The sequence below is a fragment of the Vanacampus margaritifer genome, chromosome 9 (assembly GCF_051991255.1).
Source record: "Vanacampus margaritifer isolate UIUO_Vmar chromosome 9, RoL_Vmar_1.0, whole genome shotgun sequence".
In the NCBI taxonomy this organism is placed as follows: domain Eukaryota; kingdom Metazoa; phylum Chordata; class Actinopteri; order Syngnathiformes; family Syngnathidae; genus Vanacampus; species Vanacampus margaritifer.
In genome coordinates this window covers 10,135,220-10,154,457 of record NC_135440.1, presented here as the reverse complement: position 1 = coordinate 10,154,457, position 19,238 = coordinate 10,135,220, and the positions used below count along the sequence as shown (strand labels likewise).

At 39.5% G+C, this 19,238-nt stretch overlaps 1 protein-coding gene across 5 annotated transcripts in view; it reads right to left on the bottom strand.

The window, feature by feature from the left end:
* cep192 (centrosomal protein 192) overlaps positions 1-19,238 on the bottom strand; it is a 46,154-nt gene that overhangs the window by 9,906 nt on the left and 17,010 nt on the right. For 3 of the 5 annotated variants that reach the window (XM_077575370.1, XM_077575365.1, XM_077575369.1), the window contains 31 exons: positions 19,061-19,211; positions 17,917-18,128; positions 17,479-17,601; positions 16,605-16,754; positions 15,267-15,456; positions 14,966-15,115; positions 14,745-14,809; positions 14,004-14,225; positions 13,598-13,739; positions 13,210-13,292; positions 12,701-12,988; positions 9,936-10,776; positions 9,713-9,821; positions 8,245-8,392; positions 7,483-8,158; positions 6,284-6,481; positions 6,049-6,197; positions 5,587-5,817; positions 5,340-5,465; positions 5,087-5,224; positions 4,814-4,877; positions 4,244-4,383; positions 3,871-3,963; positions 3,516-3,634; positions 3,229-3,441; positions 3,056-3,146; positions 1,424-1,603; positions 1,076-1,336; positions 877-998; positions 547-656; positions 91-253 (listed from right to left, as the gene is read on the bottom strand). In XM_077575370.1, coding sequence (XP_077431496.1) covers positions 91-253; positions 547-656; positions 877-998; positions 1,076-1,336; positions 1,424-1,603; positions 3,056-3,146; positions 3,229-3,441; positions 3,516-3,634; positions 3,871-3,963; positions 4,244-4,383; positions 4,814-4,877; positions 5,087-5,224; positions 5,340-5,465; positions 5,587-5,817; positions 6,049-6,197; positions 6,284-6,481; positions 7,483-8,158; positions 8,245-8,392; positions 9,713-9,821; positions 9,936-10,776; positions 12,701-12,988; positions 13,210-13,292; positions 13,598-13,739; positions 14,004-14,225; positions 14,745-14,809; positions 14,966-15,115; positions 15,267-15,456; positions 16,605-16,754; positions 17,479-17,601; positions 17,917-18,128; positions 19,061-19,211 — 5,948 coding nt within the window. The remainder of the gene's footprint in view (positions 1-90; positions 254-546; positions 657-876; positions 999-1,075; positions 1,337-1,423; positions 1,604-3,055; positions 3,147-3,228; positions 3,442-3,515; positions 3,635-3,870; positions 3,964-4,243; positions 4,384-4,813; positions 4,878-5,086; positions 5,225-5,339; positions 5,466-5,586; positions 5,818-6,048; positions 6,198-6,283; positions 6,482-7,482; positions 8,159-8,244; positions 8,393-9,712; positions 9,822-9,935; positions 10,777-12,700; positions 12,989-13,209; positions 13,293-13,597; positions 13,740-14,003; positions 14,226-14,744; positions 14,810-14,965; positions 15,116-15,266; positions 15,457-16,604; positions 16,755-17,478; positions 17,602-17,916; positions 18,129-19,060; positions 19,212-19,238) is intronic. The other 2 variants (XM_077575368.1, XM_077575366.1) reach the window with 2 other exon arrangements.

Below are 19,238 nucleotides of genomic sequence, written 5' to 3'. Positions count from 1 at the left end.
GGTAACCCCCCACAATTCCAATAATGCATCATGAATGAGTGACTGGAGTAATAGATTTCCCCAGTCTTGACATTTTCAGTCAGGTATTACCTGTCTGTTACCAAGTTTTCTAGAGCAGGGGTCAGCATCATCTCAGAGCTGTCACTCTGCTCACACTCCTTGCTATATGTGCTTCCAAGTAACGATACTGCCACTTTACTCATGTGTCCGTAGAAGATGTAGGCCTCATTTGGCTGTGGAGGCAGGTCAAATGCTAAAAGGAAATAGCAGAATTCAAGTTTGACCGAGCTCAACAAAGTCATCCAGAGCATTTCAGAAACATCTTATATGTTTTTTTATTTCAGTGACCTTAAAGGAGAAATTATCATAGTACACTCTGATCTAAAACAAAAATGTTTACCTTTATTTGACTACTAGTACATAATACTCATTTTGTTTCATTTACTTGCAACAGATCACAGGCTTAAACATTTTGGAGTTAAAAGACATATGTATATTGTTCCTTGTAGGGTTTTTTTTTTGGTTATTCATTGTGAGACGACTTACGCTCTGTAATAATCTCCTCTCCTAGGAACTTCTCATTGAATTCAATGTTTTTCAGCAAACTGTTTTCAGCAAGAACTTTCTGTCCAGCATCTGGTTTGCTTTGAAGCAGTCTGAAACAGAGAGAGAGAGAAAAAAAAACACTGAAGGAACAAAGATGCTTCCGTACAAAATTACCAAATCTGAAACTAGTTAGCCTTTGCAATCTTGAGAAACGGTCTAATTTTAAACATGCTGCACAACAGGAGAGCTGCACAATGTAGTCAAAAAAGAGCAATTCATTACTCTCTTTTTAAAGATCAAACTACAGTGGTTTCTTATACAAATATTGACCTGCGGTACTGTTGCCTCGACACCTCATCTCCACAAAACAGAACGATAGTAGCCAGCAGAGGTGTTGCCGACTGACACAGCGTTTGCTCTCTTTGGGTAGACTTCATGAGCACTGTGATCACCTGAGAAAAATACAACACAGGACTATTATATTAGTTTTCCAAACCGCAACATCACAATGCCTGGTGTCCACTCTTACCTCTTGTGTCCTTTCCTTTAATGCAAACTGTGACGGGGAAAGGCTGATGACGAAAGGGTCCATAAGTGACTGAGTTGTTACATCAGAGAAGGCCACCGCTTTAATGAAAGCTGCTCTGGAACCAGTGTTTCTTACACACAGGCACACCTTGCTAACACGATTAATAGCAATGTCTGACATTGTTGCCACATAACCATCCGCCTGCTTTCTCTGGTCCTCCAAAATTATGTTGCTGGTGCCGCCATAGCCTGAGAGTGGAATCTGAGCAAACACAGTAACAGAAGTTCCTCAATACTAAAATTGGCCGGACTGATAATCAAAGATAATGAAAAAGAAAAGCAATCTCACAGTGAATTTGACCCCTGGTTGTGATGGCCGGATTCCAGATTGTTTGATTTCCAACTTTGATAACATGCAGGCCACCCTTGTTGGCGCAAAGAGCAGGTGGACCGCCACATCCTCTCGTGGGCGTATGGACAGCTCTCCGTGCCGGGTCAGACGCTCTTCTGGACTGAACAAACTCTGCAGCTAAGAAACACAGTTATAAATTGACATGAATGCAAAATATTTGACCATTATACAGTTGTCAACATGTCATACAGCCTAATTTACAATTTACAATAAGTTGGCTAAGCTAAACAAGGTATCTGCACTCATCTCCGCAAGGGAAGGAAAGCAAGTCTGTCATGCGTGTTTATTAGACATTGATTGGTATTCAAAGGCTCTCAAAACTGTATTTGGGAGACCTCATGCAAGAACTTAGTTTTTTGTATATTATTACAGATTTGAATTTTTGTTTTTGTATACAAGTAGAATGTTGAAATAATCAGGATCGTTATCAGGCTTCTGCAGACCTGATCATTTGATCCAGGTGTGTTGGAGGAGGGAAACATGGAAAACAAGCTGGATAGGGGCTCTCAGACTGAAGTTGGGCACATCTGGTGTAAAGCTATTGTACGGTAAATCCAATTTAAAGCTGCCCTATGTAGCAATTTGCCCAAAATTATCTTTACAATATACTTTTTATTTGACTATTTAGAACTCAAACATCTTCTCATTAGCAGATTAATATCTTTGCTGGCAACAATGGGTACTCCTGCAGACTTTTGGCCAATAGTTTTCAGACTGGATTCGGATTATAAATATTTTTCTCATATTGCTCACATGTCTGAAATGTCAATGTAAAAACTAAAAAATTTTTTTTATTTCTATAAGTTTCATTGCAGTATTTAACTCATTCACTCTCAGCCATTTTCACTGAAGCAATCCCCTTCACTCCCGGCTGTTTCACTGTATTTTGACTGATTTTGTAAGGCCCACAGAATATTGTGTTTTCTTGCTATTAAAACATGAAATCTACCAAAAGAAAGATAAAAGTATCTTCTTTCATTAGGAAAAAATATATATTTTTATCTGTTTCTGTTTTGCAGCAATTATCACTAGAATATAGCTAAATTTCATCATTATTCACAAATCTATTTAGAAATCTGAGTAATTGAGGGTTTTTTCAACATGGTCCTGGTTCATTTCCTATGCTCTGCTGCCACCTGCTGGCCGTTTGTGTAGTAACTACCATTTCTTCAACTGTTCTTTGCAGTTGAGAGGCTGCATCAAAGCCTTCAGTATGCTCTAGCATAAAAAACATAAATCACGTATAAATACATCTTTGGGAAACTTAAAACAGCAAATGAGCAAATGAATTAAACAGGACTATGGAGTGCATCAAATGGTAATAGGTGTAACCAGAATAAGGATGAAGCTATATAAAAAATATATAATAAAATAAAAAAATAAAATAAAAAAATATATATAATATAATATATATATATAATATAAGATAAAATAAAAAATGACTGCATGATAAAGTCCGGCTGAATATTGAAATGATAAACTTTCCAGACACCGCAATTTCAAACAAGATACTGTAGAAAAAGGAAAAATATTAAAATTCGGTATTCACAACAATTTCTGTCAATTTACCTGAAAACAGTCCTGGTCTTGACCACGAATAAGTAACCGAAGATGCTGAGTGGTATTAGATGAATTGTTTCTCAGAACCAGTTTCTGCTGACTGAAAAATAAGTTTTGAATTTATTATCATCATTAAATTACACATATTTGTAAATACAACAAAAACCTGTAAAGTTTCTTACACCGCTCGCCCCAAGGTGACACCACCCCAGGCCACAAACTGCTTGTTGGAGAGAATTGGTGGAACATCACTGTCCAGGCAAAAACCAAGGAGAGGAGCAGCAGAGGCAACAGGTTTGCCAGATTCTTCAGAGACAATCTGTCCTTTCAATTTTACTTCATACTGGGGGCCTGATGGCAGCACCAAGATAATGAGAAGGCTGTAACAGAAGAACCTAATAATGAGGATTACAAATACCTGTTTTAATCATTTTGTAAAAATAGCAGCTGTGTGTAATTATTTGTATACCTCGCTTTGTATTTCTCGGCACCACATGATTTAAATGAGACCACAATGCCTTGCTCCTCTCCCACTGTGAGGAACAGTTCATTGGGTGTCACTGAGAAACAGTCTTCATCATTATTGCACTATTGAAAAGAGCAAGACAGAGATATAAAGGACACATACAAAGCCAAAAGAAGAACAGTGTAGCCATAAAAAAAATAAGTAAAAAAAAAAAAGAAAAGATAAGGAGCTTGGAAGTGAGTAAACACCTATAAAAACAGATAAGGAATACTTTCAAATTGAATTTCACACAAAACAAACAGCACAAAATGTCACAGCCTTATTGAAAGTTCTGCTTTAACTAAAAGATCATAATTACCCAGAGTTTCATCCACACGTCAATGTTTCCTGCATTCTTTAATGGCAGTGTTGTTTCACAAGATTTACCCAGTGGAGCACGTAGGCAGACAGTCTGTAACAAAACACCATTGATACCATTGCATCAGTAAAACCAAATTACACAAATTCCTAAAGAAAACCAACTGGCAACCGACTCTTATTTAGTGTGAATATATCCAACTGCCGTACTAATATTACCGGTCAATTAAAAGTCTGGCTCAAGTGAAAATTAATTACTAGCGAGCTGTCATTGTTAGACACACACAAATTTACAGTAGAATACAAACAAAATGCTCTTGTGATTTAAATGAACATCATTTGTCAGGAAACGGCCATTAACATGACTACAGTACCTGAAGATCTTTTGGTGCGTGAACCCTCGCAGTTCCAGACCTAGCTCTGATGGGAACGCTTTTAATCACATGACTCCCACTAGGAGAGTCGACTTCTATGTCCACACGAGCACTGTACTCTTCAGCCGGACCCGAGTCCCCTGACAAACATGCACAAATGTTGGTATTTTTGCCACATCAGGGTTTTTGACTATTACTACTTGATCGGCTATATCCAGCCCGCTAGTTACCACGCTAAAGAAAGCGAGCCTCACTATTGGTCCAGCAGTATGCGGTTGTGGTGAAAGTTGGATCATGGCATGGCATGAGACAAATCTGCCCCTCAAACTAAATAATTCCACCATGGCAAGAAATATGATATACAGTATATAATTCTTGATCTTCAAAGTATTTTGAGATTTAAGCATCCCACAGAAATGTTCTAAGACACCTAGAGTTGTTTCAAAGTTGTGGCAAAAAACTCTTATCTTTTTTAAATAATTGATTATTTTTTTTAAATACATGAACATATTACATTGTCTTAAATAGAGTCATACAGTACAAGTCAAGTAATGAACCAAGACCAAATACCTGAAGACGCTATATACTTTTGCAGAGCCTTGAAGTGAACCCAAACCATAAAACACTCTGGATTCTAGGGGGGAGAAGACAGTATGTACAGTAGGTGAGTTCGCTTTAGAGTACTGCTCTGTGAAATTGCTTAAAACTTTAACACTGTTTGTTCCTCACAATTCTAAATTAAAACCTTTGGTTGATCGTCCTCAAGTCACAAAAATGAAAATTGCATCTACTGTACACTTCAAAAATGCTGACAAAGGTTAAAAAGATTTAAACAAGACTAACCTCTCCATAGTTGGCATGCATCACATGATTGACCACAGAAGGAGCCGCTAGTGGGGTCATGTGACTTGCTGGTTGTGCTGCCTCAGACGTTATGGAAACGTGCTGTGACATTGTGAAGCAACGCCATGCTGTAGCCTTCTGAAAGATTTTCAGGTACAACGTGAGGAATCGCAAGCTTCCACTGGAAGGAGACTGTATCTCTGTGACGTGTGCATGTGCTAAAGCAATGGGTATTTATTGTGTGTTGACTTACGGCACTGATGACAAGTCGGATGGGCAGTGTGGCTCGGGTCACATTGACAACTTTCAGAAGAAGTGATTTGGAGCTGCCTTCTGGCAGATCTCCAAAATCCAAACATCCAGATTTACCTACTTCAACCTAAGGAACAAAATTATGCATAATGTACAATTCGTCATGTTGAGGAGGATAGTTAATCTTGCTGCATTTACGTTTTGACAATATTTAAGATGAAATGGAGACTATTTTAGAGTTGGCTCACCTCTACTGAAGGATTCTCTGCAATGGCAACGAGCACCACCCTTCTGGCAAAAATACGGGCCTTGTCAGCCAGGTCTGTGTTGGCAGATGCAGGCCAAGAGCAAACACTGAGGATACACTGGTAGACACCAGCTTTTGGGGGGATGAATAACACTTTTTGTTCTTCTGTACTTTTGGGGCCAATTATTGTCTTGTTCTTAACGATCAGCCATTGGTAAGGCAAACTATCCACCTGCAGTGGTTGGGGTAAAAGACAATTAGACAAATAAGACTATTGTATGAATCCTGTGTGCTATGTTATTTATATACAACATGTCAAATCAATCACAAAACAGTCAACACTAGTGTGACTTATCACATTAGTGTACAGTTTTGTGACATTGTATGAACATCTACGAGTAGTCCCCAATAAAGGTTTAGCATTTCTGGACAGTTTCAAATTGAGGGATCACGAAAAGACTACCTTTTCCCCATCAATAGCCAGACTTGTAACTGTTATTGACACTTGTTGCCATTTTTCAGAGGGGTTGAAGAGGCTTAAGGAGGTCTGTGAAGCAATTCCGACACAACAAGCATGTGGAAACTGCAGTTCCTCAGGCACCACCACTTGAACTGAAAAATAATTAAACACACATACAGTACATATATTCAAATATGATCTCTCTTGTAGGTAAATCAAACTAAAATCAACCTTTTACCTCTTAGCTCATCAAGACCAATTGCTATTGGTTCTCCACCATATTGGCTGTAGAGTTTTCCCAGCACACCCATGTCATGGTGGCTCTGAGTGGATCTAGGAAGGTGATGGGACCCAGCCACAGTAGCTATCCCGAAAGGTTGTGCTGTGGGATGGATGTGCCTCACCGTTGGCTCACCATTGGCCACATCTTTAATACCTAAATAAATAACATTAAAACAAAATAAAAGTAAAGAAAAGATAGTCTTAAACAAGAGTTGCAATGTAACAATGAAATCATTATGGGCTCGACACACGAGACGCGATAAGCAGCCGCGACGTCGGCGGCAACATACGTCACTCTCTTGTTACAACGGATTTGATTGTCTATTAAAATTGGAAGGAATCTAAACATTTTCATTGTAAACACAAGTTTCAATACAGTATGTAATACAGTATAAAGATCCATCCATTTCCTATTATTATTATTATTATTAACGGTTACAAAAACGGTAAAGAAAACTTACCGGACAAATTAACCCTGTACCAACAAGTGGTTTTCGCTTTGTCGCTCTGCTTCCATAGGAAATGAATTGAGAGAGAGCGACGTCACCTCCTGTGTGCAGAGCCCTTTAGGCTAGCCAACAATGTTTATTTTTCGACTGCCAAATGTATTGGGCTTCTGGTCATTTTGAGCTGCTGAGTCTAAAGAGGCATCAATTTCTTTTAATTGGCTCTAGTTTGTGAAATAGATATTTTTGACAATTGATTGATAATAAATGTGCTTTGATCGTTTCTAAAAGGTAATGTTTGTGCTTTGATGTCACCTGTTTTTGCATTTGTTTACTGGTAAATATTGCCTAATTTTCAGAATTTTTACTAGATTTTCACATGAAACGTGATTTGCATGTAGAAGGCTCTCTGCGATAACAATTGCCGTCTTTCAAGACATTGCATCAAAAATAAAAGTATAATATTACTGTATAGAAATGCTTGAAAAACCAGACGTAGCCTCATGACAGTTGTAGCATAAAGAGAATATGCGAATGTCATAACTTGCATATTAGCACTATATGGAATATCTCAAAAATTTCAAAATCAGTGACATCAAAATAGCCTACAACCATTGAAACATTCTTGGCACCAAAATGTGCGTTGACTAGTGTTATTTCAGACCAATACTTTTTAAAAATTTTAAATATATAATAATTTAAAACATACCTGAAGAAGACACACTGTAGAGTCCGGTTCCTGTTGCTCCAACATGATAGACCCCGGGATTCAATTGAGCATCAGGTCCTAAATACTGCCGATTTAATTGGGAGTTAACGAGGGAGCTTGCCAAGAGGGGCTGCAAATCTCCTTGGTGGGGATAGTCAATCAAGCCAGGATACGGAGGCTTAAAGTTCATGGGATCATAGTGTAGTCCCTCTGATGAGTAGGCCTGAGGTAAACTAAGCCCACCAGGAAGTAATGATGGGACAAAGCCGGCAGCTACCCACTTTTCAGATGTCTGAGAAGCTGCTGTGGTGCCAGTCTGTGGAATGTGTGAATTACTAATATAGCCTGAGTCTACCTTTGTGAGCTGCTTTACATTGGACTCAGATAGGTTTGTGGAGTTCTTGTGATTTGCTGAAAGCCCAACAGTTTTATCAGCAGGACAGCTATAGCTACATTCACTCTGGCTGCGAGTGTAGGTAAGGCTACCGCATGAGGTCTCTGGATTTTTACACTGCTGTGCTGGTAGCTGTTCCAGACTTTTAGAGTGCTTCGGCTGCACTTCTTCAAGGCTTTTGGAATGGCTACTTATTTTCTCATTTGACTGTGGGTCTTGTTCCACAGGTGGAGTTGGGCTAAATCTGATGATTGTGGTACTAAGTGCCATGGTACAATCACTCTGGGGGGAATTGAACATAGAAAATGTTAGCATATAACATGTTTAAATTGGTATAATCACTATATATACACTAATTACTATGATACCTTTTGCCTTCCAGGTGTTGGTACAACAGTGGCATCATTCATTGAGATGTATGTGAGCCTGCTGAGGCTGGGGCTGGAGCAGCTAGATTGAGGAGAGATGTCATGATCTGGATGTTTGCCTGCCAAATTGCCACTGGCTGACACATCACTGCAAAGGAAACAATCAAAAAAAGAAAATGACCAAGCAAACAACTAAACTGCCATTGATAGATTAGATGTGTGGGGAATATTACAACACAGTCTAAATAAATTACAGTATTTAACAATGGCAATAATAGACAAGAGGATAGGTAAAATTCTGGATTCTATCTAAACCAGTGGTTCTTAATCTGGGTTCGATTACACTCCAAGGGTTTGGTGAGTCAATCTCAAGGACTCAGCAGAGATCAAGACACACACCTGACTCAAATTATTTGTGAGGATATGTCCCGCTTAGCCATCATCGGCTGCAGGTGACCACGCTACAGTGCTTGGCCTAGCTGTAATGCAGGGAAGTTGGTGCGCTCAGTAGTCGGCATCACGTGATTTCTTTATTACTGTAATCCCTTCATGCTAACTATGTTGAGCAAAAAAAGAAAGTGGTCGGACGAATATGTGCAATATAAATTCACATGTATAACGGAACATTATGGTGTGCCACAGGGTTCAATTCTGGGGCCTCTGCTGTTTTCAGTATATCTGCTGTCCCTGGTAACCTGGCAAGAACCATATTGATAATTGTGATTCACTCAAGGGAGTTCTCCACAATATCAATCAGGGACTGCTCCACTGTGATTTGTTTGGGAAAGGCGGGACATTCTGTACAATACTTTTGAGCATCATGTTAGGTTTGTTTGTTTCGTCACAGCTGCATATCCTGCCCCCAAACAAAATGTTGCTTTGTGATTGGTCAAAACCATCAGTGGTTCCAATAGGTGAAATTCAGCAGACTCGGTACAAGACTCGGGAATTTGTGAACTCACAAATACCGCGAGAATTCAGCTTGCAGAGAGGGTTCCATCAACAACAACAAAAAACTGCGGCTGTATTTAAAATGCTCTATTTATAGAGTTGAGTTGATTGATAGGAGACAGTGCAGCTATCTAGCAAAACTGAAGGAACACTTCCTTAAGATGCATGGAGATGGGGAATACAACGCAATGCTTTTTTAATTCAAAGTGAAGCGATCCTAATTCGGTGAAAAGGCTACTCTCCCTGTTCATTGTCTTCACCAGTAAACCCTATTATACCCGTCTTGAATTTGACAGAGAAAAAAATCTTCTTTTTTTCAATAAAGGGTTCGGTTCTGTAAATGTGCCTAGGAGACAGTTGGGGTTCAGTATCTCCAACAAGGTTAAGAGCAACTGATCTAAACATCTGCATTTAATTGGATAAATATTAAAGAGTGAAATTGTCATTTGCATAAATCCTTAAATTATTTATAATTATGTCATACTTACTTATGCATGCTTTTGAATTGAAACCGTACCTATTAGCTTTTGGTGGGGAGCTCTGACTAGGAGAGGAGTGAGTTAGAGGAGAAGTGGAGGGCCTGAAGTTACATTGTGTCTCTTCTACACAGGGTTCGGTTGGCAGCTCTGTAAACAAATTAATGTCACTGATTTAGTAAATTTACAATACTCTTGTTTATACTTAATGGAGAACTCACTAACAAAGAAACCATCCCTATTTATACACAAATTTTTACTCACCGGATTCACCGTCGACTGGGGACTGAGGATTTTGGAGGGAAACGCAAACTTGTTTTTCCACAGAGCAATGAGACTGAGGAGCAGCCATGAGAATTTTGGCTGTGGTTTCCTTGCTCGGAGATTTACTCCGTCTAACACCCTGCTGCTGGACAGTGCTACTCATCCTCCGTGTTGGAGCAGAGGAACCTTTATAACAGGGAATATGTGACTGATGTTTGTTCCTCCCCGTGGAGGAAGTGGCCTTATGACCGCTCTGATATGTCTCTGAGGAGCACCCACCATGTGATACTTGTGGATTTAACTCTTCAGGTTTAGCTCCATATTCTGATGTTTTTGCTGAGAAACTACTAGTCTTTGCAGTTTGACACACAGTGTTGTCACATGTAGCATTTTTCTTTGCAGGGCCAGTGTGCGCGGAAGATTTCCTAGAGTCCAAAGTGCACGCAGAGCTGATTGATGAATGAGGACGAGGAATGCAGCTTCTTTTTAGAGCACCCTTGTCACCACAAGAGAATGTATTTGTGTTTGATATTTTGGAAGCGCTAGTCTTTAATGTTGGCTCTTCTCTTGTGACTTTCTCCTCTTTTCTTGACCCTGTTTCATTGTCCACTTGTTTAGCTGAACTTTGTTCTTCAATATAGCCAGGCTGGTTCCTTTGAGATTGGCTGATATTGTCGGCCCAGGCAGTGAGGTCAAAGGTATGATGTGCTATTGATGGGTCAGTGCAGCCAGACATGTCATTCTTTAAGTATTTCTCAATGTCGAAGCCACCCTGGTCTTCAACAAAGGTACTTCTTTGTAGTGCGACCGACAAGCCATTCTGAGCGTCATCAGGGTTGCGCTAATAGATAGGGGGGAAGAAAAACAGTTATATTTTTGAGAAAAAATATACCAAATTGTTTTTTGTCTTCATTTTAATCATATCGCTTGTTGGTTTACAAGCAGCTATTAAAGTTCACATACCATATCATTATCAATAAAACAACAACAATATCAGTGGTGTAGTCCAGGGTAGGCTTTACCCACTTCTTTTTCATTCAGCATTGCGTATACCCACTTCTAATCCCCCCTGATGCGCACCGTTCAGTAATATACTGTATGTGAGCCAGATGACCCATTTTTTACTCAATGATGGTGAAGCCATGGCCCAACCCTCCTCTGCCTCTAATTGGCTGGTACTCACTGCCTTTGCTGATTAGATTAGCTAATTTTAGGCATGAGGAGTGATGAGCCAATCGAAGGTAGAGTAGGGTGGTTCTTGCCGAAGATGATAATCCTTCTCATAAGGTCCCGAGCTGTGACTGCAGCCCAAAGTTTTAGCTCAATGGAAGTGTTTGCGGCCATACATCGGAGACTTTCTTGTGGGCGCCTTCGGTTTCACACTAACCTACATGATCTAGTTTAGCTAGTCTGGTAGTAGATTTTAAAGTGAGTTAATATACAAAAATAGGGACAAGATTCAGCCTAAATCAAAATTGAGGTCAAACGAGACTAGCGACTGAGACAAAACAGTATTCAAAAATGGATGGTCATGAATTTTAAGTAAAATATAATATAAAACCAACTTTAAAAAGGTGGGGTCTTAAGTTTTCACTAAAACACTTCATAAACACATGATGAAATCCTTCTCAATAAACAACTGGGCTTCTGTTAATGTGTGGTGGTGATTTTGTCATCAACCACAACCACCACCATCCCCAGCCTGTATTTTGCCATTTTGTTGTGTTTTGCCAGAAGAGGGACGTTCCTGGGTGGAAAGTCAATGTTTACCCCTCCAGCCAATCACAGAGCGGGGGGCGTGTCGCTGAAGGCAGGTGCAACGTTGACGAGAAGAGGGGGTTGAACCCGTTTTGAATCGTTTATTTACAAACACAAAAGGTCAAAACTTAAGGCCCCACCTTTAATTTGCACTGTGGAGTTTAAAATGTTAATATTAAAGCTTTTTCTACATAATACATGCTCCACCAATGCCCAGATGAGTATGAAGAGCGCTGACTTTTTAAAAGTGCATTCAAGGATGTGCACTTCGAGTGTTTATAGCATGTAGCCGCTGAGCTATGGATTCATCGTTTTAGTTCCACCAAGCTCACCGCGCACTTTGAAAATAGCCGAAAGCCGCAAGAAGACATACGTCTATGAAGAGACTGATGAAGAAGAGCTCGCACGTTAGTGGCATTTGAGAGTCATTTCAGCAAGCTGGAGAGCTGGTAGGATGGTCTTCTGCATGCGCATTTTTTAAAAACATTACAGACGTTTGGCTTCTACTTTTCGAGAAAATCCTTGAATACACCTTTAACTGTGACTTCACCTATCAGCTTGTATCTTCCTTCCGTGCGGTGTTCGGCGCGAACACTCCACAATTTCTTGTGGGTGGGGAAGGGTGGAGGGTGACGTCATGCTCGTCCCCGCGGACGTGTACGTAGATTTGTTTTTACAGAGTGTACGACACAATTGGGATGGAAATTGAAAAATAACAAAAAACAAGAAGAGGTTGGCTTTGAGCACTGCCCAAACTCCAGCTCAGACTCCAATAAAACTGAAAAGAGTTTGAGCACACGTAGTCGCATGTGCATCATGCACAAGCTTGACACAGAGGCAGCAGTTACGCTTTAAGCCAGAGGTGGCAGTCACGAGTAAAAATGTGACAACCTCCACAACGCACTTTTACGCTATGACACAAAGTGAAAAAATCCACTCATATGTATTGTAAAATTTTCAACAATAAAAAAAAAAAAAAGAGCAAATTGAATACCAAAAAAACTTACATGTTCATCTGGACAAGGTTTCACTATGGATTTACCAGGTCCCGTAGGCTCAGAGGACTCTGTCCGATTCTTCGCCCTACTTTTCTTGGACAGCTCCATGATCATGGCAGCCAGCTGCGATGGGTCAGTCGTGATGGAAGCATCAGCAATGGCTGATGCAATTGTGCTGATACTCAGCATAAGATTGCTACTGTTATTTTGGGGTGAGATGAAGCTCTGAGTCCCCATATTTGGCACAGAATCAGGCCCCTCATTGCAGTCAAGCGGCGTTTCAGTGGCTTTATGGCCCTAAAAATAAGTTAATTATATCATGATTATGTCAACCCATTAAACTACCAATAGCCAATGATTAATGGAATATACAGTACAGTAAAGTCATGTTTGGAAAGTAACGGCTCATTTGCAGATTTTGATATGGTCCCGTCTGCATGGAATTAACCAACTAGCTACACAAGGGTGTTTACTCCCACAAACATTGAAATATAAAATCTCAACAAATTGATTTTTACCTTCTGTTCACACAGGCCAGGCTCTGTGTTTCCTTTTGGTGACATCCTTTCACCAGATCCCTCATATGTTTTGTCCAGATCATCTATAAACATCATTGATATGAATCAGGAAATATTGTCTATAAACATCATTGATATGAATCAGGAAATATTGTAGCGTCCAACGATGTAAAGACCAGTGTTTCCCACACCATGTCAATACTTGGGTGGGCCACCTAAATAGACTCGCAACCACCCAAGAAGTTTTCAAAAAAATGATATTAATACACACACACACACACACACACACACACACACACACACACACACACACACACACACACACACACACACACACACACACACACACACACACACACACACACACACACACACACAGTGGACTTACCAGGCTCTAGTGTTTTATCTCTTTCGCTGACTTCCACTGAGTCATTGTGAGGAGAGTTCTCTTCAATTGTGAAGTCAGAGGGGTGAATTAGTGCAAATGGTTCCCTTTTTTCTGGAGAGTTTATATTATATCCAAAGGATGGCTGCAGTGTTGAGGAAATTTGAGTTACATTTTATCACATGAAAAAGACAAACATGAAAGTGACAAAGCAAATGTGGTTGCTATCCGTAATGACAGTATTGTTTCACACTAGCCACTTGTAAGTAGCATAAAACAGAATTCAAATGAATTTCTATTCTCTTCACATTGGACACTGTGAAAAATAGCTCGATAAAACTTCAGGTGACTTGGTCAAAAATGAAGTTAATTAAACAAAAATACATGACAGCATTATTGTATCACTGACCCGTTTAATCCCGTCCATGCTATTGCCACTGCCGAGGCAGCCCAGGGCTTCAGAACGCTGCTGAAAAAACTGCCCTAATGAGAGTCGCAAGTAGCTTTGGTCCCCTGGATTAAACTCGGGGGAAACATGAGAAGCCCTCATCAAGATGTAGCTGTTACTACCAGCTTTCCAAGAGGAGTCATTTTGACAGGCACTGTTGTTGCTAGCTACAATCTGCTCCTCCTGCAATTTCAAATAAACAGCAATAACATTGATTAACAATGATTCGGTGGTGTCATATGCGTTGCAACAATAAAATTCTAACACCAAGCTAAGGTACCTCAGTAAGAACTGTCCTGTCAATTAAAGGCTAAAAAGCCACACACACAAAAAAAATATAATTTCTATTTCATACCGGCCCACTTTAAAGAAATGTTGGCAGCATATTTCTCTTACTTTGGAAACCACACGGAGATGGTTTGGAAACTTGCCCTGACGATAATGTTTCTTTGAGACAGATATGTAGAAACAGTGCTAAGTCTATGCAAAGAAAGAATTTTAAATCATTTGGAAATTGCAACTGGTAGAGCAATTCAAAAAATAACATTTCTGGTTCTTGCAGTGACACAGAAAAATAAAAATTTAGTTAAGATTTATAACTGTAAAGCCAGACAATAAACCTCTATAAAAGAGCTTAACACGGTTAAAAAACCCATTGCATTAGAGGGACTACAATAAGCATCACATTTCTGTTACCTATACCTGCATAAATCGGTGCTCCTTATCAAATTCCGCTTGATCTTTGACTATCTTTTCTAATGCATTGCCTGCAACAAAACAAAACCAAACGAGACATGAGTATGGAAAAAATACTGCATAATCTCATATGACATAATTGACATCACAGCATAAACAAATCGTTCAGTAAGTGACTACAACACACATGACCATACAGTATGTAATCCTGTGAATTTGGTACATACCAGCGGAAAGAAAGTCCTCCGTTTGAAATTGCTCATTATTTTGTGATGTCTTCTCATCAACTTCCTTCTCAAAGGAGGTGTAATAAGCCAGATCTGTTACCCACTGTCCTTCTTCATTCTTGTACACCACACTATGAGTGGCATTGGCACCTAAAAATACAATCAATCTTCATACTGTACAATCTACAGCAGACTATGTATTTATAAAATAAAAATTGTAAAGGTATCTAATTAGGTGAGCCTCATAGTATACTTTATAAAATGACAATAAATGATTTCCAGCACATTCGTAAACACCAACCTTGAAATTCCAAATTGTCTGGACAGTTGTTCCAGTCATTTTCTTGCTCCTCCTGGAAGCTCTGACCAAAATATTTTGGCTCCAGGGAGGTAGAAAGATAATCATTATCTTCCTCACTGGTAACATCTGAGGACTCAACTTCAGAAGTGTTCCCATGCGGCCCTCCTCTTAAATTCGCTGAACGCAGCACCTAAATTTAGATTTTTTTGTATTAACTTATCTGTCACACTAACATTTGATCACCATAACACATTCTACTTTATATTCAGATGTGCATTACTAGTCAAAAGTTTGGACAGTTTCAAGTTTCAAGCTCGACTTAGCTGACCACACACGTCTACACTCGCGGTGTGGCAGCAGTAGCTGAATGTGGGGGTGCCAGTGCAATGGTTATCTCAATCTCGATATGCCACGGGTTTGATGGCCCGCCTAAAACATGTCTTTGAAAGCGTGAAAGCGGTCAATGGTGCAAAAAAGACTGGCACCCAATCACTGCCCAAGAGAACTGTGCTAAATCAGCAAGCTGATCACACATTCCCATACTACTAATCAGGGGTGGAAAATTCGTTATTCAAAAAGGCCATGCGAGTAACGAACAGCCATCGAAGGTCACAACAACATTCTAACTTAATTATGTGAAATATGAATGTAATTATTTTATAAAACAGTTAATTTTATTATTGTAATAAGCAGCCATGGTTTGTGTTGTTGTAATTAGGAAAGAAAATTTGAAAATAGAAACTGGTGGGGGGGGGGGGGGGTTAGTATAATCAGCCACATTCAAATTCTACACACTAAGATTAAATCAGTAGTTAAGCAACATTTACCCATCAAAAAATGTCCACAATGTGTATATTTTTTCTTCTATATTTTTTAAATGTGATTACATTTTGAGCACAAACTACCATTAGCTGATCATTATAGGAAGGACAAATTCCTCTTCCTTAGACCGTGCAGGAAATAAGATTGTTGCTGACATAAGGACCACAGGTAGCATTGGTGCTATTATTATTATTTATTTAAATAGTTGTTTGAATGGTCGGAGAAGTCACTAAATACAGTAAGAATATTTAAAGTTGGCAACACTGAAGACAGGTCGTTGCTTTAAGGTCGGGGGGAGTACCAAAAAGCCACCTCTGGTGCTCATTTGAGAACCACACCAAAATTGATATATGCACCCGTTTATATTTATAGGTCACCACTTACTTTTACGTTTTCTAAATAGGTAAAACCTAACTTCAGACAACTGTTATATAAACTTAATCGTTTATATCCAGAAACTGACCAAAAATACAAACAATCTTAAATCAATGTTCTAACATATTTGGACCTTGTTACCTCTGAGTCATGGAAGTTGTCCTGGGTAACTTGAAGTTGGGAAAAAGAGGACTTTGCCTGCAAGGATCTCTTAGGTCCAACTTCCCTTTTCACATAAGTGGAGTCAGATCGATCAGTTGTCGTCCCAGACTCAGTGTTTTCCATGGCATCCTGGTATTCATATTATTAATGTTAGCCTCGACGGTTTTGAGGAAAAAAAAAAATCATCCAGTTTTAGCTACCCAGTTGTACAATACAGTTTTCTTGGTCAAAACAAAAAATCATTGTGCTCATCATTGCCACCTACTGTAAACTATACCAACAGCCAATCACATATTCACTGGTTCTATTTCCTTACGTACTAAATACAGACCAGGAACTGACAGCAGTAACAACTGGTACAGTCAGTGGTAATCATATTTATGTGAAATTAATATATTGGAAGTAGTGGTGCTCCGACTGATTGCGATTGGCTATTTTCCATGGTAAATTCCATTTTTGGCACGTCAATCAATGCTTTTCACTGCCGATTAGAAAAAATCAAATAAAAATCACCCGCAACTCGTACTTTACAGCCTGCTGCCAACTACAGGCCAGCCTGCATGCAGCGTAGCGACCCCTCTCCCCTTACAATGTACAGCCACACGGCAAATAAAACAAACATGCTGCCATGTGGAGCTTGTATGTGATTTGAGAGTGTGCAGTCAATCCATGAGATTAATAACGGTTGATTTTACTCATGGATAATAGATATCGGAATTGGCAGCATAAAACCCTGATGGGAACACCTTTAATTCACAGTATTACAATTTTTTTCTTATGACGAATTTACCCTAGTAAAACTTTTACTGTATTTCAGTTTGAATAATCTAGCATTCACACTTCTATTACTAACCAGTGCTTCCTGTCTGTCCATAACCATGGACCAGTTTACAGGAGAGAGTCGCTGCTTTCCCGCCGATGAAGTTTTAGAGGCGCTGGCTTCACCGTTTCCAACAGGACCCACACGGTCCCCCATCTGTTGTCACAAAAAAAGGGCGCAAAAAAAATACAGTACTATAAATCTTGGGTTGGTGAGGTATGTTTTTTTTCTTTTTCATCAACTAAAACATGAAATTAACTAGAATGATTTTACTGATTAGAATGTGTATTGTGTTTGCTAAGCAAAGCAAGTCTGAATTTCTACAGATACTGTTCTAAAAGACAAAACAAATCTTGGATAGGTTGAGCTGGATCGCCTGAAATTATGCAGATTTTACAGATAAACACAGCGGACCACGGCTAATCAGTCTTGTTGCATCAAAGAGGCAATAATTACAAATTGCACACTTACCTCTGCATGTGTGCTAAAGTTGCTGCTTTCATGTCCTGTGGTATTGCTGGACGCTCCATCTTCACCAACAGCACTGCTACCCACAATTCCCAGCCCACGCAGTATATCATAGGTGGTTGGAACATTTGTTGTTGGAAAAGGGATTGTTGAAACTCCCCCATCATTTCCACTTTCTTCACTCCCACTGCTCCCATCCCCACCACCTCCATCCCCTGGTTTAGACAAAACAAAAATCATCATCATCATAAAGGTTCGCTATCTGTGCAAAGTAAATGAGCTTCATGTGCAGTATAAGATAATATTACAAAATTATTACATTAAGCCGTGGCCAAGTGGTTTTAGTGCATGTTTGTTGCTAGCTTGAATTTGGGGCAAAAAATATCTGTGTGGTGCCATCTTCAGGTCAAACATTGGGATAACCACAATTTGGCTGTTTTTCCTCTCTTTGGACGAGCATGTACTAACCGTGTCACTTCTGTGAGGCTGACGTAGTCGCTCTACTCTGCCACCCAATTTTCAGGTTAGTATTTATTAGCACAGCATTTTGTTAGTGTTTTTTTGCATAGCTTGTGGTACTATAGAAATTATTTAGATGGTAGTTTTCACTGCTGCTGTCAATCACAGCCAGATCCCGCCCGACCCTCTGCCCACCTGCAATTGTCCTCCAGGCAACTCCCCCTTTGTGGCCACTTTCAAATATTAGTGAGGGGTAGAGCAAGAATCTGGTTGGGGGGGTGAGTTGAACTTTAACAGTGGGGTACCAACAATTTTGTCCATGTGTATTTAAAACTGTGGATATGTACCATATATTGAAAAAAATAGTAATTCATTTAAAAAAAAAATCTCTCTAAATACATTGGTCCAAATGGATGAATCATTGACATGTGTTTCACTTACCTACTTCACACTTTTGAAGAATGTGGAATTCACCAATGAATGTTAAGAATACTCAACAGAATATCACACAATGAAGATCCATGACTGAGCAAAAATAGTTATGAGTACTATAGGATTTGACTTTTGTTGTGCAAGAACATAAAATAAAAGTCCTAAAATCAAATTAGTGTCAATCTGATTTAATTTCAAAGTGGCCACATAATCGCTCTATCCCGTAAATTGTGCACGATTACACAACATAACTAACCTGTGACAGGAGGGTTAATAACTTGTCCCTCGGCAGATCGTCGGTGTTCAATCCCAGACATATATGGACCGCCAAGGCCAATTGACGACTCGTCGTCAGAACTTCCTCCTTCTAAACCTGGCCTAAAACTTGGATGATTACTTTCACCAACCTGTAAATGAACCCATACACATATATC